A 26,039-nucleotide genomic window follows, 5' to 3' on the forward strand; every position below is an offset into this window, starting at 1 on the left:
AGCCACAGCCATATGAGATATAATAGGGACTGTGCGCAGCATGGTAGGAGCCAAGACGAAATTGAACCTGAGGTAAGATTGGGTCCCTTCACAGAAGTCTAAAAGTTAACTTTTATTTAATCCTTGCAATATCAGGGCACAACAGAATAAACTGACATTATGTGAAACTTGTAAATGAACTTCACTCCTCTATCAATTTTGTAATTTACTGAACATGCCAACAATCTAAAGACAGACATTCTTATTCTTGCATATGAATACATTTTAGAGATATTAAAACTAATGCTTTTTAAAAAGTTTCTTTAAACAAAGGACATTTTTGGCACCTTTTACAAGGATTTGCAATCCTCCAAATTCTGGCACAGGGGATACTACCATAAATAGTCTCAATAGGACTACCTAGAGTATGAGGCAATGCAGAGGCGACACATGGGGTGCATGTGGGGTCATGTCCCCCCCCGAGATTTCACTGGCTGGGCCCCTTCCCTGTGTGGCAGCTCCACAGAGAGAGGTAACAGAAGACACCTGGGAGTTGCAGGGAGCGGCCACTAAGGGTAAGAGGGGATGTGACTCAAACTGTTGAGGGGGTGGGAGAGAAACTTTAAATTGTGCCCCACCACTATCAACAGGTACCAGTCATCTCTGAAGCAATGTGGTCATAATTTAAGAAATTTGTTCAATTTAAGAGATATTACCAGCCAGCAATATTCCTATTTCAAAAGGAAGAAATCTCCAGACAGATAGAATCTTTCAAAAAGAAACTTAAGTGACACCACTGTAAACATTCACTGAATCAGTCTTGTGGTTAAATCTCTATGTCTGAAAACTCTTTCAAGCTGACTTTAACATGAAGTATGAAGTTAAGAATAATATCAGTTTAACCTGAACTCATCATGGCAAAGACTAAGTTTCAATTCTCTCCGAAAAGTATCATGTATAGTTATGGCACAAGACACAAATGTGTATTAGTTCATATGCATGTTCTTACCTCAGAAAAAATAATCTTTTTTCCCCCCAAAGTTAGAATTTTCTTACCCATAAAAAATTGTAGTGCAACGTTGTCTACCAGAATGTTGTCCAGAGGGACTGTGCAAAGTTTTCCAAAGTTTGCTGCCAGTTTCACAGTATCTATTTCCTGTACAATATAGGATACAGCATTGATAAGTTAATATATTATTTTTATTAACTTTTTATATTTTTTAAATTACTATCAAAAAGTGTTTATATAATGTAAACAGATTTACTTTAACTACAGCAAACTGTTTGGGGTTTGTTTGGTTTGGTTTTTAAAATGCTAGTTTACAGGATCACTGCTATCGCCACAATTTTTTGTTTGTGTAATTACTTGTAACAGTGTTTACAGCATAGATGATTCATGCCCTCTGGGGAATTGGATTCTACCCCTGCCCCTGCCACAGAATTCCGGTGGGCAAGTATTTTAAACCTAACTGTTCACAAGTGGCCACTAAGTGTGTAGATAAGAAAATGTTCATCACAACCTTCTGAAATATTTTCTAAAGAAATTATTAGAACCATCTTAAAAATGATCTGACAACCTCAAATTCTGCAGTCAATTCATCAGCACTCCATGATATACAATATGATATAGATCTGTCTGCATTGATATCTGACTTCCACTAGTTATTTTATTGATTATATTACAGTAGTGTCAGGGGCCCAAGTCATGGACCAGAGCCTTACTTGTTAGGTACTGTGTTGGTCAATAAGCACAACCCACATCATCTTTATGCCCCATCCAAGCTTAAAGCTCAACTAATGGAGTCCCAAGAAACAGGACAAAGTCAGATATGCTACAGTAAGAATGCCAACAGTTTTTCAAACGTCACAAGAAGTACAGGCTGGAGACTAGGTGGCAACTGGAGAGGCTGTTAGAACAGAGGAAGCAAGTCAGATGAATTTCTGATACACAAGAACTTCCAAGCAGTGCAAAATACCATTGGTACTTTTAAACAAGTGACAGTCTGAACAACAAACTGTACTTCAAAAGAGAACACTACTACCAATAAATAGAAAGCAACATTACAAACTCCTACAGCTGAAAAACAGGGACTTGATCTAAGGGCCTCCAGACTGAGCTGCTTGCTGCATGAACTTCCTAATCAGAGGCAGGAATTCAATTGATGATGTAGAGAAGCTAAATCCCAGGAGATGAACTCATGTGTCAGAGAAACTGTTTTCTCTTAATTCTTAACTTCATTAGTCAGCTATGCAGCTTACTTCAGTTCTTTTCTAATTGGAAGTGTTTAAAACCAAGATCATTTAAAAATACAGTCAAGATTTTGAAAGGTTTGAAAATAAATCTGAAATATGTAATAGTTATATGTAGCATAATAGCTATATATTTATAAATATAGCACTACATAACATTTTCTAACAGAAGCTTTGATAGGTGAATTTTCCATATAAAGTTGAAAGTATGAAGGTGCAACTTTAGCTACACAATTATTCAGTATATAGTTCAATATATTCAGTATATATACTAAACAGTATAAGCTCAAGGGCTATAGTCATATTTTTCCCTTAATGAACTAGAGAGATATTGTGACAATTTCTAGCAAGTCTTTGACAATTTCACATTATCATTTACAATTAAAACAAACATTAGAAAGAGTATTAATAGAAAAATAGTACTTACTTTTCCTGACTGCAACCTCTGTATTCTTGAATCACATACTTTAACAACATATAATAAGCTGTTTATTTGATTTTTTATAGTATTGATATCTGAAAACAAAACATCACAAGAACTAAGACTAAAGAGGACTGAAGTAGAAACAAACTAGTGATTAAACAATTGATTTGAAGTATATCATCAATTTAAACACACTTTTAAAAGATACATATTTTTTCTTGTTTTGTTCTTATGTAAGGACACCTACCAGAATGGATATCACTGTCAATATTTACAGTGAAGTGGGATTTTTTTTAGTTGGTTTTTTTTCCAATTTAATTTCTACTGGAAGAACTGAATTGCAGTTAAGTAGTCTTTTTCCTTCCATCCTCAATATAACTTTCAGTTATTATTTAAAAAGTTGAGAGTAATCCATCATCAATAGATGAAGCACTACTGAAAGTCAGAACCAGTCAGGCAGGTTTCAACCAGGACATTTGACTTTTATTAAAATATTATTTTGTTAGAACAAAACCTATCAAGACACATGATTACTGTTACAAACTATGATAATGGCCACCACAGAAAGGGGAATACAGATGGAGGAAATGAGTCTGATCTTAAGCATCAAAGAAAACTGAGGTTTGAATCTTTCACATAACATTTTTAATAGCACTCATAATTAACTATTTAGTAAGGTAAGAGTTCACATTTTAACACTCTTCCTGTAATTACAAAATAAAACAAAAAATCTGTTAGCTTTTGCCTATTTTATTTCTTCATTAAAATAAAAATACTAACCATCTCCTGCTGTATCTAAGGATCGAAGATATTGCAGTTCTTCTCCAGCCTTATCTCTTACTGCTTCCAGCTCCCCTACATTGTCACTTAATTTAATAACATTCATGAAGGCCTCATAGTTACAATTGGAATCACGAATCTGAAATAGCCAGAAAATGTACAACCCAAATTATGCAGAAGAAAAAAAAATCTATGCATAGTGTATGCTTCTTCATGGTGAACTGGAATCAGACAATTAAGGGAAAATTGTAATTTTAACATATACTGTATAGTGCCATCACTTTAAAAGCATCACAGTTCATGGCAGCCATGAAATTCAAACTGCTTTCTTAGGATTGTGCCGACTATGGAGAAATAAATCCTTGTGGCAGTTTAAGCCTCTAAACTTGGTTTTCAATTAGGAAATTCTATTTGAACCTGTAGACTTTTTAAATTAAAAGCTAAATTTTTTTAAAGAAATTGTAAGAACTTTCTGTTCTGAACAAAGACCAGATTGTGGGTGCCCACAGTAATTATGTGCCTGTCATGTTTAAAGCAACAGATTCTGTCATTTTGCTATCACATACAGATCCACACTTGTGCGTTTTGAATTGTTGTTCCTGGCATCAGGAATGATATAAAGACCCTACCGCATTTAAGGGTTTCCCCACATTCTATCAAGGAAAAAGGTCAGAACTGTAAGGAGTGGGGATGTGTACAATTGTTTATTAAGACAGGAATGGTCCCATGGACAACTAAGACATATTTCACCTCAGAAGACAAATTCTGAAAGTTTAAGACCTCACATTTAAAATCCCCTTCTTGAATATTACAGATCTAGAGGTCTCTCTCTACATGCTAAAACAAAAGGTCAGACACTGAGAACTTGCAGTTCATGGGGAGTGTGAGCTAAGGCACCTTTAAGTCACCATGTTAAAAAGGTCTGGTGACGTTTTCTTCGAAAATCTCTCATGCCCCCTCCACTTGCTTTTGAGCAGGACTTGAAATTCGCAGGGGCAGACATTGTTTTAGGGATGTGCTCTGGGTTGTGTCTGTGAAAATCTGCCTAAATTTGACCAAGTTATAAGTCTTGAAAAATGAAAGTTTGAGCACATTCAGTAGAGACAACTTGGATTTCAGCAACTAAATTTCCCAAAGGTTTTGTCTACTTTGCACATGCTCTAGCTTGAAGCTAAGCAGGGCTTTCCCTGCAATTGTAGCTTTGAGCTGTTGTGCTAGGTCCAGACATTTGAACTGAGTCCAGGGAGACTCTCTCTTCTGTGCTGTCAATGATCCCTCTGCTGGCCCCAGACAGTATGCAGAAGGAAGCTGCCTGATTAGAAAGTGGAGGGGACAAGAGCCAGACCTGCAGGAAGAAGAGGGGAATGGACTGGGACAAGGAGTCAGAAGGGGCAGGGCAGAAAATGAGACTGGGAGTCTGGCTAGGCAAGGAGTCTGGGGACAAGGAACCAAGATATGTGGGGAACTGGGCCTGGCTGGACAAAGAGACTGAGACGGGGAGTTCGGTGGGATGATACAATGATGAGACACCTGAGGAGTGGAGACTGGGGTTAGCAAGATGATGAAAGTGGCATTCACTGGGACAAGAAATGAAGAGAAGAGAGGAGAAGTGGAAGAGTGAGGATTGGGGGGAGCAAAAAGAGTTGAACTTGGAGGGAATGGGCAGAAAAGTCTGTGGCAACACTCCCCTCCTGGAATGGAATCTAAGATTCCTGCGTTTCACCATTCCTCTGCTGTGAAAAAACATCTCCAAAACCCATCCCCATCTAGTACTGTTCCACATAAAAGATGACAACTTACTACCACTACCAGTTACACCATGACCTCAAATGGCTGACGATCTGAAAGATCAGTAGGTTCCAATGCTGCTTTACTTCTGAGCATCAACATGACATGATGGAATTTCTGTTTGTCTTTGCTTTTTTAAAATCCTATGATTAAGTTAAGATTTTGTCACGGTTATTTTTAGTAAATGTCAAGGACAGGCTGCAGGCAAAAAACAAAAATTCACTGAATTTTTAACCTTTTATTAAAAATAATGGGGGGAGGAGTGCGCTGCAGAAGAGGCTGAAGCCAAAGAAGTCATGGACGTTCGTTAAAGCCATGGAATCCATGACATTCATGATTAAATCATATCCTTACCTATGACATTACACAATAAAACTATACTAAAAGGTTATTAAGTTGCAAAGTCAAGCACTCATAAGTTAGAAAATGCCAGAATGAAGGTTCACTGTAAAACCTTAATTTGGCTCTCTTGTGTGTATGCATTATGATACAATCTTCAACTGCATGATGAATTTTTTTTGGAAGATGTATAGTGAATGAAGCAATGATGCCCAATCTTATTACACAGGAGGGCTACATAAACCGAAGCACAACCTTAGCAAACCTAAGCAAAACTGTGTGGGCCAAACAGATTCTACATATTTTAATAAGATTTAAAGTCACCTAACCTAACATCAATCCTGGGCAAGATAATAGAGCGGCTGGTACATTACTCGATTAACAAAGAATTAAAGGAGGATAATATAATTAATGTTAATCAACATTAATAAGTTTTTAATTTAATTTTAATAAGATTTAAAGTCACTTGTATTGATTTATATTTTAGGTTCAGCTTGTTTCATATGTAGATAGATTACTGTACATAGAAACATTGTCTATTTACAACTTGTGTAAACTAGAATGATGTAAACATGATGACAAAATGCTAATGAATCAGCCATTCATATAATGTGTTGAAGCAGGCCGTGGGCCTTATAAAATGCTCTGGTGGGCGATGTACAGTCTGTGCACCATAAATTGAGCAACCTTAAAGTAAACTTCAAAAACAGACTCCAAAGAGAGACTGCTGAGCTAGAATTGATATGCAAACTAGACACAATCAACTCCGGTTTGAATAAGGACTGGGAATGGCTGAGCCATTACAAACATTGAATCTATCTCCCCTTGTAAGTACTCTCACACTTCTTAACTGTCTGTACTGGGCTAGCTTGATTATCACTTCAACAGTTTTTTTCTCTTAATTAATTGGCCTCTCAGAGTTGGTAAGACAACTCCCACCTGTTTATGCTCGCTGTATGTGTGTGTATATATCTCCTCAATATATGTTCCATTCTATATGCATCCGAAGAAGTGGGCTGTAGTCCACGAAAGCTTATGCTCTAATAAATTTGTTAGTCTCTAAGGTGCCACAAGTACTCCTGTTCTTCTTTTTGCGGATACAGACTAACATGGCTGCTACTTAAAGTAGGGATGAAAGCAGAGAATGGGCAGTCTAATGCTTACAGCAGCTGAATACTGCCTTTGAGAAATGGATTCAATCCCTGCCTCTGCCACAGAGTTCCTGTGTGATGTTGGGCAAGTCATTTAAAGAAACTTTTCACAGGTTGTTACTAACTGTATGTCCTTCATTTTTAGGGTGCCTGACTTGAGAGCCCGGAAGAAGTGTTAAGTACTCACAGTCACAAGTGAAGTCAATGGGAACTGTGATTTGAACATATAAAGTGCTACGTGAATGAAGCCACGTAAGGAGTTGTGGAACTCCTTACCTGAGAAGGTTGTGAAGGCTAGGACTATAACAGAGTTTAAAAGAGAACTAGATAAATTCATGGTGGTTAAGTCCATTAATGGCTATTAGCCAGGACGAGTAAGGAATGGTGTCCCTAGCCTCTGTCAGTCAGAAGATGGAGATGGATGGCAGGAGAGAGATCACTTGATCATTGCTTGTTAGGTTCACTCCATCTGGGGCACCTGGCATTGGCCATTGTCGGTAGACAGGATACTGGGCTAGATGGACCTTTGGTCTGACCCGGTACGGCCTTTCTTATGTATGTCTTCTGAAGAATCAGGCTGTAGGCATCTCAAACTGAAGCCCCCAAAATTAGTGGATACTTTTGAGTAGAGTGGATCAAAAAAAATGTCAGTGGAAGCTGATTACTTTGAAAAAATGCAGTTAGTTGAGATTGAAACATCTTGCAGGCCTGAAAATTTCTGTCAAGGAAAAGGCAAAATGTTTGCAACTGACCGTGCTGTTCTAATTTTTTGTTTCAAATTATATTAAAATTTTATTTTAGTCAAATACTAAATAGAATATAGAAAGTCTATACAAAAATGACAGTACTGAAATGATGCATTTTGACACTAAACAAAACATTGAGGGTCCCTAATTGCATTTTTTAATTTTCATTTTGCCAGAAATTTCAGATTTGCATTCTGAATCAGAATGAGATGTCTTTCAAAGTGTCAGAATTCTCATGGGAACCAGAATTTCCATTCCAAGCTATTCTATTTTTGACCATAAGCTCTTTATGCCACTACTCCCCATCTATAAAATGAGATAGTAATACCACCTCATCTCACAAGGGTATTGTGAAAAGAAATTAATTAATATTTGTGATGCACTCGAATGCTATTGCGATGAGCACCACAGAAGAGTCCATGAGGAAATTAATAATTCTGACTTCAGCACAGGTTCTGAATAGCATGCAGTAAATAAAGCATGGAACCATGCATTGAACAAAGAGTTAAAAAAACATTAAATAGCTGCATAGGTGTGAATACCATCCATTCTGCACTGAGTTATGTGGGGTCCTGTAGAAAAATAATATGTGATCATGAAACTAAAAACTGTCATAATTCATATGAAAGCAACCTTAATACTGACATTTCTTAACTTTTCAGTGCTTGACTTTGGAACCTTAATGTAGTTTTGTGTGTGTATGTGTAACATATGTGTAGCATGGAAGACAAGCTCAGGAAGATTTTCATTTAAATCTGTCTGCCTTCATAGATGAAGTGGAACTGAAACATCCATCATGAACTTCCATCATAATCCAGAGTAAAAATATTTTCAAGTCAATAAAATCCCATGGATGAACTTTCTAACCCTATTAGGAAGTGGCAGCACAACTTTGGTCTCAGAAATTGGAAATTCTTTTTAACCTGATTTGAATCTAAACAAGTCAAAATTTCTCAGAAAGCAGGCCATCTAGTTATTTTTTGGAAATACTTATTTGGAAAGAGTCCGACTTCAGACAACTATAATATAGGCCTTTCTGCCTTACATCAATCCTGGGCAAGACAATGGAGTGTCTGGTACATTACTTGATTAACAAAGAATTAAAGGAGGATAATATCATTAATGTCAATCAACATAGGTTTAAGGAAAATGGATCTCGTCAAACTAACTTGATTTTTTTAATGTGATTATACATGTGGTTGAAAGAGGTAATAGTGTTGACATACTTTGTACCACATGACATTTTGATAAAAAACTAGAAAGATATAAAATTAACATGGTATACATTTTATAAATTAAAAGTTGGCTAACTGATAAGTCTCAAAATGTAATCGTAAGCAGGGTCACCACTGAGCAAGTGTGTTTTCAGTTGGGTCCCATAGGGATCAGTTCTTGACCCTACGCTATTTAACATTTTTATCTATTGCCAGGAAGAAAACAAAATCATCACTGAAAGTTTGCAAATAACACAAAACTTGGGGTAGTGCTAAATAATGAAGAGAACAGGTCACTAATGCAGAGCCCTTTTGATTGTTTGCTTGGACATAAGCAATGTGTATTTTAATACAGCTAACTGTAAACGTATACATGTAGGAACAAAGAATACAGGCCATACTTATAGGGTGGCAAACTATGTTTTGGGAAGCAGTACCATTGAAGAAATTTGGTGTCATGGTAGATAAATAAACTGAACATGAACTCTCTCAGTATGATGCTGTGGCCAAAGTAACTATACAGTCCTGGTATGCATAAACACGAGAATATTCAGTAGGAATAGAGTACACCCTTGATTTATATAGTGGCATGATGATATTTTCTGTCTTATTGTCTTTCCCTTCCCTAATGATTCCTAACATTCTGTTAGCTTTTTTGACTGCTGCTTCACACTGAGCAGATGTTTTCACAGAACTATCCACAATGACTCCAAGATTTCTTTCTTGAGTGGTAACAGCTAATTTAGACCCCATCATTTTGCATGTATAGCTGGGGCTATGTTTTCCAATATGCATTACATGGCATTTATTAACATTGAATTTCATTTGACATTTTGTTGCCCAGTCAGCAAGCGATCCCCTTGTAACTCTTCACAGTCAACTTTTCACTTAACTATCTTGTGTAATTTTGTATCATCTGCAGACTTTGCCTCCTCACTGTTTACCCCTTTTCCGCATCATTTATAAATATGTTGAACAGCATTGATCCCAGTATAGATCCTTAGGGGACCATGCTATTTATCTCTCTCCATTGTGAAAACTGACCATTTATTCCTGTAATTTATTTTCTATCTTGTAACCAGTTACTGATCCATAAGAGGACCTTCCTTCTTATTCCATGACTGCTTACTTTGCTTAAGTATGAAGTTGTGTTGTAGTCATGTTTGCCCCACGATATTAGAGAGAAATGGTGGGTGAGATAATATCTTATCGTTTAATGTCTTTGCTTACAAGACTTTGAAGAGGGACCTTGTCAAAGGCTTTATGAAAGTCCAAGTACACTGTATCAAGTGGATCACCCTTGTCCATGTTTGCTGATACCCTCAAAGAATTCTTTGATATTGGTGAGGCATGATTTCCCTTTACAAAAGGGACTCCCTAACATGTTGTTTTCATCTATGTATCTGATAATTCTGTTCTTTACTATAGTTTCAATCAATTTCCTAGTACTTAAGTTAGGTTCACCAGCTTGTGATTGCCTAGATCACCCCTCTAGCATTCCTTAAAAATCATCCTTACATTATCTATCCTCCAGTCACCATGTACAGAGGCTGATTTAAGCAATAGGTTAAATACCACAATTAGTAGTTCTGCAATTTCATATTTGAGTTACTTCTGGTCCTGGTGACTTATTACTGTTTAATTTATCAATTTGTTCCCAAACCACCTCGAAAGATGTATCAATCTGGAACAGTTCCTCATGTGTGTCACCAAAAAAGAATTCCTCAAGTGTGGAAATCTCCATCACATCTTCTGCAGTGAAGACTTATGCAAATAATTTAGCTTCTCCGCAACAACCCTGTCTCCCTTGAGTGCTTCTTCAGCATCTCAATCGTACAGTGGCCCCACTGATTGTTTTGCAGGCTGACTGCTTCTAATGTACTTAAACTGCTATTAGTTTTTATTTCATCTGTCATTCTTAAAGCCCTTAAGAAAACGACTTCATTTGGAGGCATGCTATTAGAAATATTAATAATGTTAATAATGTTACTGAATTCATCTTTATCATAGTATTATGATCTACTGTTACTGTTTTTATCTTCCATGTAACACTAAAACAATTCCCAAAATTCTTACAAATATAGTTTTCGACCAACCAAAATCTGTTGCTCCATTAAAAATGTGTCTACTCTCATTCCATTAAAAATGATTGAGAACATTCAAGTTGCAGTTAAACATTTAAAAGTCACGCAACCAAAAGTATACGGTTGCATATGCACTTTACCTCTGGCCTTTTGTGCATACTTTAGGTGATCTCTCTACTGTGAGCCTTAGGAACTGTGCAGCTTTAACCTTTAACAGCAGGATGCATGTTAAATTATACATCAGCTAACAACTAAATGTTTCACTCTGTTGTGTGCAAGTGCAGACTTCCTTAGCTGTGCATCATGATTAGGAAAGTACTGTGCATGTGCAAAGTATGATTTAAGATGTGTCATGTCTATTCCAACCCAAAACTAAATTTTTGATGCAACTCTCACAAACATTTTTCAATAAAAGCATTTCCACAAGAAATACTGCAGAACTAGACCCCTCAAAACACTTTACCAGGGGTCGGCACCCCATGTTGCACAACAGACACTCAACAAAATTACTGTACTTAGTGACGGACATGGGGGAGGGGGGAGAGAGAGGGGTATGTCATTCAGTCATTCAATTTTTTGAAAATTAACATGGACCTCAAAATTTTTATCACAAACACTTGTGTCCATGTACAGATACGTTGCTGACCCCTGCACTTCACTATAACAAAATTAATAACAAAATTAATTCTTGAAGACAAATTACTTTCCTCCTTAATTTGACTATACTCAGTTTTTACTCAAACTTTTTTAAAAAGTTCACCTGCATGTAGAGAGCAAGCTTAGAAACTATCATCCTGAAAAAACAAAGTTTGAGAAAGTTATAAAGCCACCAAAGCAGGGAATTAGAATGGGAATTCTTATGCAACATTAACAATAGCATCACTACCACTTTTACTCTAATGATGTACTATTACAAATTGTATTTCCACTAAACCAACCATGCTTAGAGAGCACAGGAAAAGAGAATAGGAATGTGTTTACAGATGAATATTCTGGAAATACTACTGAAGCACTAAAAAGCTTACCATCCATATGACATACTGATTAATATAATCAGGATCACTGAGCTGGTTTATTAATGGAAGAAGAATTCCTCGGGCGAGGATTTCCTGAAAAATGAAATGTAATACAATTGAAATCTGTCCTCTAGATCTAAAAAGTGACAAATGGTTTACTCAAAAAACTATCAAATTTTACTATGAATTCAACGTAAAGCTTCTATTTGAGTGACTAGTGAAACTTCAAGCATATTAAGAACAAACTTAAAAACAAATTATGAAACAAAAAAATGAAAGAAAATTAGGTTTATTTCTCAGGACTCACTCTCCACACCCAAAGGTAAATTCTTGTGATAAATAAAGAATGTTAGCTCTTTTAGTCTGCTGTGTGCCCAGTATAGAAACTAGGCATCTGACCTCAAGGAAGACAGCCTAAATATCACAGCAATAGGAACCTTAGAGAAATATGACAAATGAAACGCTCATCCCCATACAATTTTAAGAATTTTAGTATTAGTTGGACAAGAATAGAACGGTGACCATTGAAAAACATTTACCTTCTATAGTATCTGCAGTCTCAGTTATTTCCCATTTTAAGTATATCAGAGTTACAGTATCACAAAAACCATTGAGTGATGTCAGTAGGTAAATATTGACTTTTTAACAGTGACTATTGCACATCCAAAAGTCACTCATATCTCTAACAAATGTTATCTAGAATTGTTCACCAATGTCATATAAAAAGTCAACACCTCCATATGAAAACAAGTATCTAACTTATTATGTTGAAAAGTATCATCTGGGATTAATATAATAGCTGCTGATTGCATTTTATACAACACGCAAAATCAGTGACCTAGATCTAAATCTCTTTTATAATATATATGACTGGAAGTCTTAGGGTGAAATATAAATCCTAAATTTACCCTGACAAAGTATCGCATGATCTTGTTCTGGAAGTCTCCAGGAGGTAGCAATAAATACAGTAACACCTCACACAGATCCCTTAGGAATCCTAGGGAAAAACAACAACAAAATATCAATCCAATATAGAGTAGTGACAACACTACATGTTCCCTTCCATTATTCTCATGTAAGAAAAAAAGCTTTAGTTTATGGGCTGAATTTGAAAGTATTAAATATACTTTTCAATGATTCTCAAACTTTTAAGTTTTATTTTTCTACTTTATATAAACATATGGAACTGTCATCAAGTCTTACAATGCAAATGACTTTACTGATTTTATATATATTGACTAGAATGGATGGATGTGTGCATGGTCTTAACTTTCACAGAAACAGCTATTCCCCTTCAGTGCATTTTTTTCATACTTATGCATAGAGCAATTCAGGATTTTTTCAACAAAACAATTTTTTGTTGGAAAAGGCAAGCTAGTTGAAACAAACTCTTCGTAGGAATGAATCAGTTTCCATTAAACTTTCATTGGGAAGTTTCTCAGGTCCAGGATATGAGAGAAAGACCCAGAATAGTTAATGGTCCAGTGGTCAGAGAACTCATGTGGGATACCCTGATTCAAATCCCTGCTCTGAATGAGACAGAGCAGAGACGTGAACCTGGAGGAGAATGCCTGGCTATGAGGATGGAGTTGACAGACGGGCTTAGGCTTCCTTGTCCATGAGATGCTATTCCAGGAAGAAGGACTGCTAAACTGAGATGGGGTCCACTTATCAAGGAAGGGGAAGAGCATATTTGAATACAGACTGGCTAACCTAGTGAGGAGGGCTTTAAACTAAGTTTGATGGGGGCAGGTGACAAAAGCCCAGAGGTAAGTCAAAAAACATGGGAGAAGGGTTGGAATGTGGGGGAGACCATGAGCCATTATAGCAGGGATAAGGGAGAGATATGAGAGAACACACGGGGAAATCAAATCAGTATCTTAGATGTCTGTATACCAATGCGAGAAGTATGGGGAATAAGCAGGAAGAATTCAAAATGCTAGTTAAACAAACATAGTTGGCATCACAGATTAATACACATGACTAGAATATTGGTATAGAAGGATACAGCTTGCTCAGGCAAAAAGGGAGGAGGTATTGCCTTATAAATTAAAAATATACACTCTTGGACTGAGGTTGAGATGGAAAAAGAAGACAGACTGTTGAAAGGATAAAAGGGGTAAAAAACAAGGGTGATTTCATAATAGGGGTCTACTACAGACCACCTAACCAGGAAGAAGAGGTGGATGAGTTTTAAAAAAAAAAAACAACAACTAACAAAATCATCTAGAGCATGGGACTTGGTGGTGATGGGGGACTTCAACTACTCAGACATCTGTTGGGAAAATAACGCAGCAGGGCACAGATTATCTAACAAGTTCTTGGAATGTATTGGAGACAAAAAATTTTTATTTCAGAAGGTGGCGAAAGCTACTGAGAAAGGCTGTTCTAGATTTGATTTTGACAAATAGGGAGGAACTGGTTGAGAATTTGAAAGTGGAAGGCAGCTTGGGTGAAAGCAATCATGAAATGGTAGCATTCACCATTCTCAGCAAGGGTAGAAGGGAAAACAGAACAATAAAGATAATGGATTTCAAGAAGGCAGACTTCAGCAAATTCAGGGAGTTGGTAGTTAAGATCCCATGGGAAGCAAGTCTAAGGAGGAAAACATTTCAACAGAGCTGGCAGTTTTTCCAAAGAGACATTATTAAGGGCAAACTATCCCACTGTATAGGAAAGATAAGAAGTATGGCAAGAGACCACCTGGGCTTAACCAGGAGATATTCAATGATCTGAAACTCAAAAGCAAGTCCTACAAAAAGTAGAAACTAGACCAAATTACAAAGAATGAATATAAACAGACAACACGAGTATGTAGGGACAAAATTAGAAAGGCTAAGGCATAAAACAAGATTAAACTACCTAGACACATAAAAGGTAACAAGAAAATATTCTTCAAATACATTAGAGGCAAGAGGAAGACCAAGGATAGGGTAGACCCATTACTCAAGGGAGTGCGGGGGGGGGGAGGGGGGAGGAAGGGGGCAAGGCATGCAACAATAGAGAATGTGGAAATGGCAGAAGTGCTAAATGACTTTTGTGTTTCAGTTTTCACCAAACAGATTAGAAGCAATTGGACATTTAACAAAGTGAATGCTAGTGAAAATGAGGTAGGATCAGAGGTAAAATAGGAAAAGTACAAGTTAAAAATTACTTCAACATTTTTTTCAAGTCACCAGGGGCCCAATGAAATACACCCTAGAATACTCAAGGAGCTGACTGAGGAGATATCTGAACCTAGAGATTATCTTCAAAAAGTCTTGGATGACAGGAGAGATTCCAGAGGACTGGAAAATGGAAAAAAATACTGTTGGATCTACAAAAAGGGAAATAAGGACAACCCAGGGAATTACAAACCAGTCAGCTTAACTTCTGTACCCAGCAAATATCTTGTGGATGGGGGGGCGGGGGAGTAGTAGATGTGGTATATCTTGACTTTAGTAAGGCTTTTGATACGGTCTCTCAAGACCTTCTCATAAACAAACTAGAGAAATACAACTTAGATCAGAGGTCCCCAAAGTGTGGGGCGTGCACCCCCTGGGGAGGGGCATGAAGCAATGTCTGGAGGGGAACAGCAGGGAGGGAGCACCATCCAGCCCCTCCATGTCTCCAGCTCTGCTCCGGTCCGGCCCCCAGCCGCATTCCCAGCTCCCAACCCTGCACCTGGCCCCATACCCAATGTCAGCTCTGCTCCGCTCCCGGCCCCACAACAGCCCCCAGCCTCTGCCACTGGCCGGGGCTCCATTCCCGGCCCAGGACCAAGGCTGGGGGCAAGGCCAGGAGCAGAGCTGCACCTGCCACTGGCCCAGCCGCGGCCCCAGACTCACCCCCAGTTGCAACCACCTTACCCAGTCCACGTCCCCCTCACTCCACCACGGCCGCAGCCCCGCTCCCAGCTCTGGGGGGACGCAACCCTCAAAAGGTGGGGACCGCTGACCTAGATGGATCTACACATAACTGGTTGGAAAACCATTCCCAGAGAGTAGTTATCAATGGTTCACAGCCAAGCTTGAAGGGGATATAGAGTGGGTTCCCACAAGGATCAGTTCTGGGTCTGGTTCTGTTCAACATCTTAATGGCACAGAAAATACACTTACTAAGTTTGTGGACGATACAAAGCTGTTTTGGAGGATAGGATTAAAATTCAAAATGATCTGGACAACCTGGAGGAATAGTCTGATGTAAGTAGGATGAAATTCAATAAGGACAAATGCAAAGTACTCCACTTAGGAAGGAGCAATCAGTTGCATACATACAAAATGGAAAATAACCACCTACAAAGGAGTACTGCGGAAAGGGATCTGGGGGTCACAGCAGATCACAAGCTAAATACAGATCAACAGTGTAACACTGTTGCAAAAAAAGCAAACATTCTGGGATGTATTAGCAGGAATGTTGTAAGCAAGACACAGGAATCTATTCCATGCTGATATAGCCTCAACTGAAGTAATGTGTCCAGTTCTGGGTGCCACATTTCTGGAAAGATGTGTACAAATTGGAGAAAGTCCAGAGAAGAGCAACAAAAATGATTAAAAGTCTAAAAAACATGACCTATGAGGAAAAATTGAAAAAATTGGTTTCATTTAGGCTGGAGAACAGAAGACTGAGGGCAGGCCATGGTAACAGTTTTCAAGTACATAGAGGGTTGTTACAAGGAGGAGGGAGGTAAATTGTTCTCGTTAACCTCTGAGGATAGCACAAGAAGCAATGGGCTTAAATTGCAGCAAGAGAGGTTTAGGTTCAACATTAGGAAAAACCTCCTAAATGTCAGGATAGTTAAGCACTGGAATAAGTTGCCCAGGGAGATTGTGGAATCTCTGTCATTGTCTAACCTGCTCTTAAAAATCTCCAAACACCTGTCAGGGATGGTCTAGATAATACTTAGTCCTGCCATGAGTGCAGGGGACTGGATTAGAGGACCACTCAAGGCCCCTTCCACTCTACGATTCTCTGATTCCTACAACCCAAAAGTGCCCTAATCACTAGGCTACACAGTCAAACTCTCTCTCTCTTTCTCTCTCGTTCTAACCCAAGAATAGTTATTTATTCAAAGTGGAATGGTTCCAACAGGAAAGAGAGACCCACCCCAGAAAAGCCAATAGCATGACGTTTAGCACACTCACATGGGAGACCCAGATTCAAGTCCCTGCTCTGAACCAGGCAGTAACTGTACTATTAATGACATAAAATTTCTTGTAACTATTATTGATTTTTTATTTTTTAAACAAAACAGATCCTTGTTTCTTCATCCAGATATCAGTCTGATGTTAGATGTAGAATTAACTAGCCTCTCCCTCCTCCCACCCCCACCTATAAAGGGAAACCATGAACTTGAATAAAGTCACATTTCCATCAAATTCTTTCAGCCCTCATTACATATATTGTCACTGCCACTAAAAGTATAATACTGACATGCACCAATCAAGAAATATACGAAATATGTCAAAATTGGTTGCAATGAAGTTAACAGCTTAGCTTTGAATCTCTTCCATGTTATTGGCTGATGCCATAACTAACATAGCTTAATGTAGCAACACAACTCTTAGAAAATAATCATTAGAAAAACCTTCTTCATCTTTGGGAGAAGTGCAGACTAGATCACGACAGACTTCCTTCTCCATTTCAACTTCAACCTTAAAGAATGTATCTACAAGGTCTTCTGCTGTACCTACACAAAAGACATTAGAAGATATTTGTGTACATGAAAGACTTCTGTAAGTCACTAGTAATTGAATACAAATAAAAAAATTGTTTGGGTGAAGTGAAGAATAGAGAAATTTGCTATGCAGGGTCAACAACAAAAAAGTCAAATGCATTTTAAATTATGGCAATACCTTTCATTTGATCATCTTTTTCTGTTATCCTTTGTTGAGCTTTTCTGAATACTCGAAGATGAGTGGCAAAATCATCAACAAGTCGTGTGGTGAAATAAGGCTGCCAGTCCATTTCTTTTGACCTGACAGAAAACAGACTATACATCAACAAAAAATTTTAAAGCAGAATAAAATGCTAATTTCTTTTAATGTTAATGTCAACAGTAGTTATCTAAGGACTTGAGAATTATAATTTAGTATTACATTTCTGAAAGCCTGTACAATTACTATATGAACAATCAACAGTATGGTCCTGCTGTAACTTAGCTCAGGGAGGTCTACAGAAGGCTATGCAAAAGGATTAATTTGACACACTCAAACACACGTTTCCATGTTTAGATTGTTTGTTCGTACAACACTAGAAAGCTTTACATCAACAAAAACAACACACATGGAGATTTCTTACATACTATAAATGAATTTACAAAATCAACTATAAAGTATATTGTACAACAGTAATTTCAACATTTGCATCAAAACGTTAAAAATGAGCATATTTGCATTTTTCATAAATTGTATTAAGCATAAGAAAACAAAGGTCTAACATTTGTAGTGTCTCAATGTAATACTAATAGACCTCCCAGACAGATCTGTGACATTACTTGTGAAAAAATATGTTCTCACACCTTGCAATATGTAATCATATTAGAAATCACCATTATAATATTGCACTTGCTTATAGCTAAACAACCAATCATTAAAAAAAAAATCACATGGACTGTGAGGAAGCCAGTTATATTGATGACATTTTACACATTTGGTAAAATAGCAGCCACCATTATATTTATGTATCAACATTTCATTAGTGCTCTTAGGGGAAAAAACCACTTTCTAATTGTGTAGACTGAAGGGTGTTCCTCCCTTTTGCTTTTAGTAAAGCAGGAGGCAGGCAATCACAGCTCCTCCTCCTTGCTAGGCATTCCCATTGTGGGTTCTTTCTTAACTGAAAAACAAGAGTAAACCACTCTGGTACCTACTCTGCCTAAAAGGGCCCCACTACTCATAAGTAAAACCACCTTGGTTTCTGAACAGCTTTCCCACCAAGATAGGCAAGAAACTTTACAAATAGTTGAGTCTACAGCAAAGTCTAGTCTAGAAGCATGAACTGGGAGTTAAAGATAAACAGAAAGCATTACACCTTGAAGAGTATGACAAAGCTATGACTCAGTAGACAAACTGTTCACTTGTAGTAAATACCTAATAATCACACAAAGAACACTAGGTGGCAGCCTTACCTAATTCCTCTGACAAGCATCTCCCAAGAAGAAAACAGAATTCTGCAGAAAAGTAATCCACCTACCTACAACAGCTGTATACCAAGCTATAACCACTGTAACAGACTTGAGCAGGTTTTGTATTTTTTTTTTTTCAGTTACAGCCTATTGATAGCTTTGCACCAATTCTATGAAATAAATTTCTTAAAAATAAGATACAAATAAGTGCAATCTTCTTAATCTTACAAGGATAGCAAGTTCTACTTTAACGTCAAAACAGGTCAATCTAGTTATAACTAGATAATTAGCACTCCTATAAGCTGTTACATTTTTTGCCTATAGCCAAATAGCACTCAAATCTGTGAATTTCTTCCTTCCCTGTAAAAATAAACCAATGAAGTAATTGCACAGAATCACAGTAATTACAAGATGGAAAAATAGCAGCCCATCTCCTGCAAATGCAGGATTATTTCCCACAGTGCACAGCCTCCCGTGTTGCTTAGTCTAGTTTTAAGTGTCTCAAGTGACAGCATTTGCAAGTTTCCACTATCCTATGCCCTAACAGATTTCAATGGTATGACGTCTTCTTGATATTAAGACAAATTTTCTGCATCTATTTCACCCATTATTCTAGTTACATCCCACTGTTCACCCTACAGTATTTTTCACCTCCACTGGCTACTCCTGGCGGCATTCCGCACCAAAAAATTAAAAATTCTGCGCACAATATTTTAAAATTCTGCAAATTTTATTTGTCAAAATAACATTACATAATCATGCCAGTTTCAATTAATTTGATAATTTATTTAAAAATACCTGTCAGTAAGTATGTCTGTAACTATACAGACACACACAAAAATTCCCCCAGGAGTAGAGTTAGAGAAACCCCTATGACAACCCAGTTCCTGTTTCTCTGTCCCCTTCTTTCCCCCCCCACCCCAAGAGCCCAGCTGGGGGGCCAGACACAAAACCCCACCCCCACAAAGCTCACCTGCAGGGTCCCCCACAACCAATACACCCAACCCCCCTCCTCCCCAGAGTCCAACCGCAGGGGTTCCCCAGCCCAGATACCCGCACCCCCTCCCCCTGCAAAGCCCAGCTGCAGGCCCCCCGCCTTGCCCAGACACCTGTCCCCCTCCCCCTCAGGTCCCAGGCTTATACAGAGTTTCCTGCGCACCACCCTCTCCTTTTCTCAGGGCATGCTGTGAATTGCAGCTAGAGGGTCTGTCTCTAGCTCCTTCTCCCTCCCCCCAGCAGTGTCTTCTATGTGCAAGCTGGGCTCTGCTGAGTCCACTGGCCCCTAGTGGCTGCTAGCAGCACTGCAGCCCATTTCTGTGGGGGAAAGGAAATTCTGCATGCACAATGTTAATTTCTGCAAAATTCTGCATTGTGCAGTGGCACAGAATTCCCCCGGGATTAACTGGCAATAAAACCCTTATTTTTGAAATGTTGGCAAATTAAACACAATTATTAATCTTTCCTTGAGTCACTATCACTACCACTAGATTCTTTATATCACTGTTATCTGAACTTGCTCCAGCTTGATATCTACCCAGTATCTTTCTGGTAAACACATTGCTAAAATTTAACATTCCACTCGATTTACTCAGATTAGAGGATGGTCAAATGGCTGCAGCTGTCTTGAACTATTATTTTTAAAAGCTATTGGCTCTTTCCATAAAATTCAGATACTTCTTTTTGTACTATGCTTAAGAATAGTTGAAGTTTTTTTAAAAATATATAAACTCCAGCTGTTATACTGCAATCTACAGATGATATTTTGTACTTGCTTAAACTTATGTTTATATAAATACAAACAGTCTTACCTTGTAGAAAACTGAATAAGTGCATTTTGAAGAGCCTGCCTGATTTCAAGAAGAAAGGACTCATCATCACTTAGTGTATAATACCAGTACTGGACATAATCCCTCAGTGAAAACTGGATTACCTAAAATTTAAAAAAAAGGATACAAAATAGCTTTTAGTGTGTGAAGATGCAACAGCTGTGTCATTTAAAGTTCATGTGATAAAGAATGCTCTCTCATATGCTTTACATCACGGTGATTGAGACACTGCTATATAGATAACTAAACCACAACGTTGTTTATGTTTAACTCAGTCTCTCTACAGTTGACTAACATTCACCCTTCTCTATTGTTACAATGATGAAAACTCCAAGGCATATTTCAAAACACACAGAGACAAGGCTGAAACAATCCCTGAAATTTTTGCTTTTACCAATATATTTTTATGCTTATACAGACATGAAACGTACCTTAGACTATGCAAATTTACTCACAGCTACATGAAATTCTCAGACTTCCTGCAGTTGTGGAAGGCCCCAAACACAGTGAAACAACACTGTACTGCTTGGCTGGGGGAAATGATAAGCAGAGAAGCTACGCAGAGGGACTCTGCAGTTCCTTGGAACTAAATAGCTACTCTCTCCATATTGTTTGAGCAATATTGTTGAGATGTTCCCACCGTGGATTTACCAACTACAGAGATCTACTGACCACAAAAAGGAAGGATGTGCAAACCACAACCTCTACTCATCACAATTACAGCTGTGGCTCAGACATTCAAGTACCATGCCACATGGATGCAGGAAGGTGGAGGAATATTTCATCTGGAAATCATAACTCTTATTCTCTACGACCTTTGGGTTGCAGACATGGTTAAAGGCATGGTGTAACACTGGCAGATGAGGCTCTTTCCAAGGCTGCAGGCATTAGCTAAGAACTGAAAAACTCATAGCTGGAGACCAGACCAGCTCAGTTGTATGTTAGTTTTGCTTAATAGGTATTAGTCTTATAAGAATGTATTTAATGTTTAGACTATGAAATGCTTGTAAATTGCTGCATGCATTAATCTCACTTCCAATGTCCATATTCCATGCAATAAGAAAATATATAAGTTTTGCTTTATAGCTTTGAAAATGTTTGCTCTGAACTTATGAACCCAAGCATGGGAATTCCATCCCCCATCCGGGACAACTATCAAAATTTAAATGAGACGTTATCAGACAAAAGCTTTCATCCACCATGGAGAAGTACATGCAGAAGGACTCATCCCATTGCTTTGAACGCTGGAAGAGGGAAATAAAAATAGCTGACGTGAAGATTTTTCATCTCTGTGGTTTGAACACTCACAGGGTCAAGAGACACCAAACTGCAGCCAGAGATCCCCGGGGCTGCCCCTGGGTCTGCCCTGAACAACACTTTGAACTGACAGATCATTACAACTCTGTCTCTCTTAGAATTTAGACTGCAACTCATTTGTGCATATTTGCTTGCTTTAACCTACCACACATACACACACCTCTTATTTCTCTTCCCTAGTTAATAAAACTTCAGATTGTTTATTACAGGATTGGCTAAAAGCTTTGTCTTTGGTGTAATATCTAGGGTACCAATTGATCTGGGGTAAGTGATTGGTCTCTTGAGACTGGAAGCAACTGAAATATTGTGTGATTTTTGGTGTAAGTGACCATTTATCAGTAAGTTGAGTTTGTCTTGGTGGCAAGATAGACTCTCCAGTCTAAGAAGATTGACTGTGACTCCATGGTAAGACTGGTATAGTGATCCAGGAGTTCAGATTTGTGACATACCACCAGTTTGTAGTGTCTGCCCAGAGGTAGGCACTCTCAGTTGTGAGCTACTACAGACAACATGACATGCTATAATCTTTAAATCTTCATACAATGCTTAGTGGGAGTACTTGGCAAGTGCACGAGATTTAACATGTATTAAAGTATATGATTTTGCCCTGCATCATCATAGCAAAAATTGTGTCAATGGGGATTATAATATCAATTTCCATGAGAAATTTAAAGAGTGAAAAACTGGCAAGTTTCCTCTTTTCATATGGTCAGCTCTGCATTCATAACAAGTAAGGGATTTTGATGAAAAAACTCAGTAACAAAGCTGGCAATCCATTTGTGTCTTTTGCAAAGCTCACACTACTTTTACTTTTGCTGAGCAGCCACCACCATTCTTTTTGATGGTATAGTTCTATACTAAAGTTTATCGACTCCTTGCACCTTTACAAAAGAGAGAGAATGCCAGGAGTCAAACTGCACCAGGAATGAATCCATAAACTATAAATAAGGCTGTGATTTAGTCATAGAAGTTACAGAAGTCAGATTCCGTGACTTCCAAAGACCTCCGTGACTTCAACCAGCCCTGGCTGGGAGCTGCAGGGTCCCTCCCGCCACTCCCAGCCACAGGCAGCAGGGGGCCCCCAGAGCTCTCAGGCAGGAGGGACCCCCGGAGCTCCCGGCCTTCCTGGTGACAGGGGGAACCCGCGGAGTTGGGAGCCGCCAGCAGAGGGGGACCCTGGAGCTCCCAGGCCACCCGCAGCTGCCCACGCACCTCATTTTATCATGGATATTTTTAGTAAAAGTCAGGGACAGGTCACATGCAATAATGAAAAATTCACAGAAGCCCAAGACCTGCCCCTGATTTTTACTAAAAATATCCATGACAAAATCTTAGCCTTAACTATAAATATAAATATTATGAAATATAAAAGTGTGGTTTTTAATAAATGCATTATCATTCAAGAACTAATTTCATAGCCTCGACAGTCACATTCTCACTGTGTAAAAATACAGCAAGCTGGCAATAAATACAGTTTCAAAATGAGTATTCCAGGGTCACAACTAATCTAAAACCTTTTTTCTCCTCTCCCCTCTTTCTCGCTCTCACTCACACACAGACACTTTTAGCAGGGTTTAATACAGATATAAAAAAATCTCTCAAACCATGGAAAGGGGAAGTGAAGACAGCCTTGAGCCTGGGCTGAACATTTGAGAAAAGATGGTTACTCACCTCTCTAAACTGTTGTTCTTTGAGATATGTTGTTCACGTCCATTACAATTAGGTGTGCGCGTGCACGGATGTCGGAAACTTTTTCCCTTAGCAGCTCCCATCAGGATGACAGGGGAGCCCCCTAGTGTGGCGCCCTTATGGCGGTGTATATATTACCCTGCTGGCCTGACCCCGCTTCGGTTCCTCCTTGCCGTTGGCTCCAACAAAGGGGAATGGGGGTGGGTATTGTAATGGACGTGAACAACACATCTCGAGTTTTTTCTTCTTCGAGTGATTGTTCACATCCATTCCAATTAGGTGACTTCCAAGCTTACCATTGGAGGAGGGTAGGAGTCATGGAATGATTGATTGAAGAACAGCTTTGTCAACCACTGCATCATCTCTGGCCTGTTGGTTGACAGCATAGTGGGCTGTAAACGTGTGCACTGAAGACCAGGTGGCTGCTTTACAGATCTCCTGGGCAGGGACCTGAGCCAGAAAGGCTGTCAAAGATGCCTGCGCTCTGGTTGAATGGGCCATAATTGCTGGGGCTGGGACCTTGGCCAGCTCATAGCACGTGTGAATGCAGTCTGTGATCCAGGATGATATGTGTTGCGCAGAGACAGGGAGACCCTTCATTCTGTCAGCTATGGCGACGAAAAATTGGGTCGACTTGCGGAAAGGTTTCGTGCACTCTATGTAGAACGCCAAGGCTCTCTGGACATCTAGCGTGTGTAGGTCGCGATGTCTCAGGCTTGTGTGGGGTTTTGGAAAGAACACCAGTAAGCAAATGTCCTGACACGTGGAATTGGGAGACCACCTTGGGGAGAAATTTAGGGTGTGGTCTAAGCTGCCCCTTGTCCTTGTGAAACACCGTGTAAGGTGGTTCGGAGGTGAGGGCTATCAGCTCAGTTACCCTCCTTGCCGATGTAATGGCCACCAGGAACGCCACCTTCCAAGAAAGGTAGAGGAGGGAACAAGTGGCCAGTGGCTCAAATTGAGCTCATGAGTTTGGAGAGGTTCCAGGTTGGGACTGGTGGGCGAGAATACGGGAACACCTTCTCCAGCCCTTTGAGGAATCGCCCCACGATGGGATTAGAAAACACCGAGCCTCTCCTGGATGGAAAGCTGAAATGGCCGCCAGGTATACTCTGACGGAGGAAAGGGATAGACCTTGATGCTTAAGTCTAAAATAACAGGGATGGAAGCCTAGAGCGGTTGAAGGTGCTTGGGTTCATACCAACAGGGAAACCTTTTCCATTTCACCAGGTAGGTAGTCTTGTCCTGCCGAGGAGAACTTGTCTCACCAACAGAGAGCACTGGCTCTCCATAGGATTTAGCCATGGAGTTTCCACACCACGAGATGTAGACATTGCAGGTTTGGGTGAAGGAGGCACCCATGGTCCTGCGTGATCAGGTCTGGGTGGAGGGGCAGGGCAATCGGGGCATCTGCAGACAGCTCTAGCAGGGTTGCGTACCAATGCTGTCGGGGACAAGACGGGGCGATCATGATTACCGTCACCCTGTCTCTGCAGATTTTGAGGAGGACCGGGTGGATGAGTGGGATAGGAAGGAAGGCATACTTCAGACCCTTGCCCCATGGTATTAAGAATGCATCTGCAATTGAGCCCGGACTGTGGTTTTGGAATGAGCAGAACTGAGGGCACTGTCTGTTGCTCTTGGTGGCGAAGAGGTCTACTCGGGGATAACCCCACTTTTGGAAGACTGACTGTATGATGTCCAATCTGATTGACAATTCGTGCATGTGGTATGACCTGCTGAGGCGATCCACCAGCTTGTTCCGTACTCCTGGAAGGTAGGATGCTTTGAACTGAATGGATCGGGCTATACATAAGTCCCAGAGAAGAAGAGCCTCTCAGCAGAGAGGTGAGGAGCGGGCTCCGCCTTGTTTGTTTATATAGAACATGGCGGTGTTGTTGTCTGTCAGAACTGTCACGCTGTGACCTTGCGAAGTGGCATGAAAGGTTTGGCGTGCCAGACGAACTGCCCTGAGCTCCTTCAGGTTGATATGGAGAAGTATCTCGTTCCTCGACCACAAGCCTTGTGTCCTCCGATCCCTTAACTGTGCTTCCCAGCCCAGATCTGACATATCTGTTACTAACGTCAGAGGAGGTTGGGGCTTGGCGAAGGAGACCCCTGCACAGACCACTGGTTGGTCCAGCCACCAGCGCAGGGATTCTAGAACCTGTCCCTGGACCATCACCATGAGGTCCATGGGTCTCTGTACAGACGGTAAGACAGTGCGAGCCACGCTTGCATGGGTCTGAGCCTAAGTCGGGCATGCTTGACTATGTACGTGCATGCTGCCATATGCCCTATTAGCTGCAGGCAACACCTGACTGTGGTGAT

The 26,039-nt window shown here is 39.5% G+C and overlaps 1 protein-coding gene across 34 annotated transcripts in view; it reads right to left on the reverse strand.

Moving 5' to 3' along the window:
- SNX13 (sorting nexin 13) overlaps window positions 1–26,039 on the reverse strand; it is a 153,808-nt gene that overhangs the window by 62,777 nt on the left and 64,992 nt on the right. For 21 of the 34 annotated variants that reach the window (XM_065583229.1, XM_065583221.1, XM_042856479.2 and 18 more), the window contains 8 exons: window positions 20,685–20,806; window positions 17,606–17,727; window positions 17,338–17,439; window positions 12,680–12,768; window positions 11,781–11,864; window positions 3,434–3,572; window positions 2,657–2,745; window positions 1,036–1,135 (listed from right to left, as the gene is read on the reverse strand). In XM_065583229.1, coding sequence (XP_065439301.1) covers window positions 1,036–1,135; window positions 2,657–2,745; window positions 3,434–3,572; window positions 11,781–11,864; window positions 12,680–12,768; window positions 17,338–17,439; window positions 17,606–17,727; window positions 20,685–20,806 — 847 coding nt within the window. The remainder of the gene's footprint in view (window positions 1–1,035; window positions 1,136–2,656; window positions 2,746–3,433; window positions 3,573–11,780; window positions 11,865–12,679; window positions 12,769–17,337; window positions 17,440–17,605; window positions 17,728–20,684; window positions 20,807–26,039) is intronic. The other 13 variants (XM_065583239.1, XM_065583237.1, XM_065583227.1 and 10 more) reach the window with 1 other exon arrangement.

Source organism: Chrysemys picta, chromosome 2 (genome assembly GCF_011386835.1).
Source record: "Chrysemys picta bellii isolate R12L10 chromosome 2, ASM1138683v2, whole genome shotgun sequence".
Taxonomy (NCBI): Eukaryota; Metazoa; Chordata; order Testudines; family Emydidae; genus Chrysemys; species Chrysemys picta.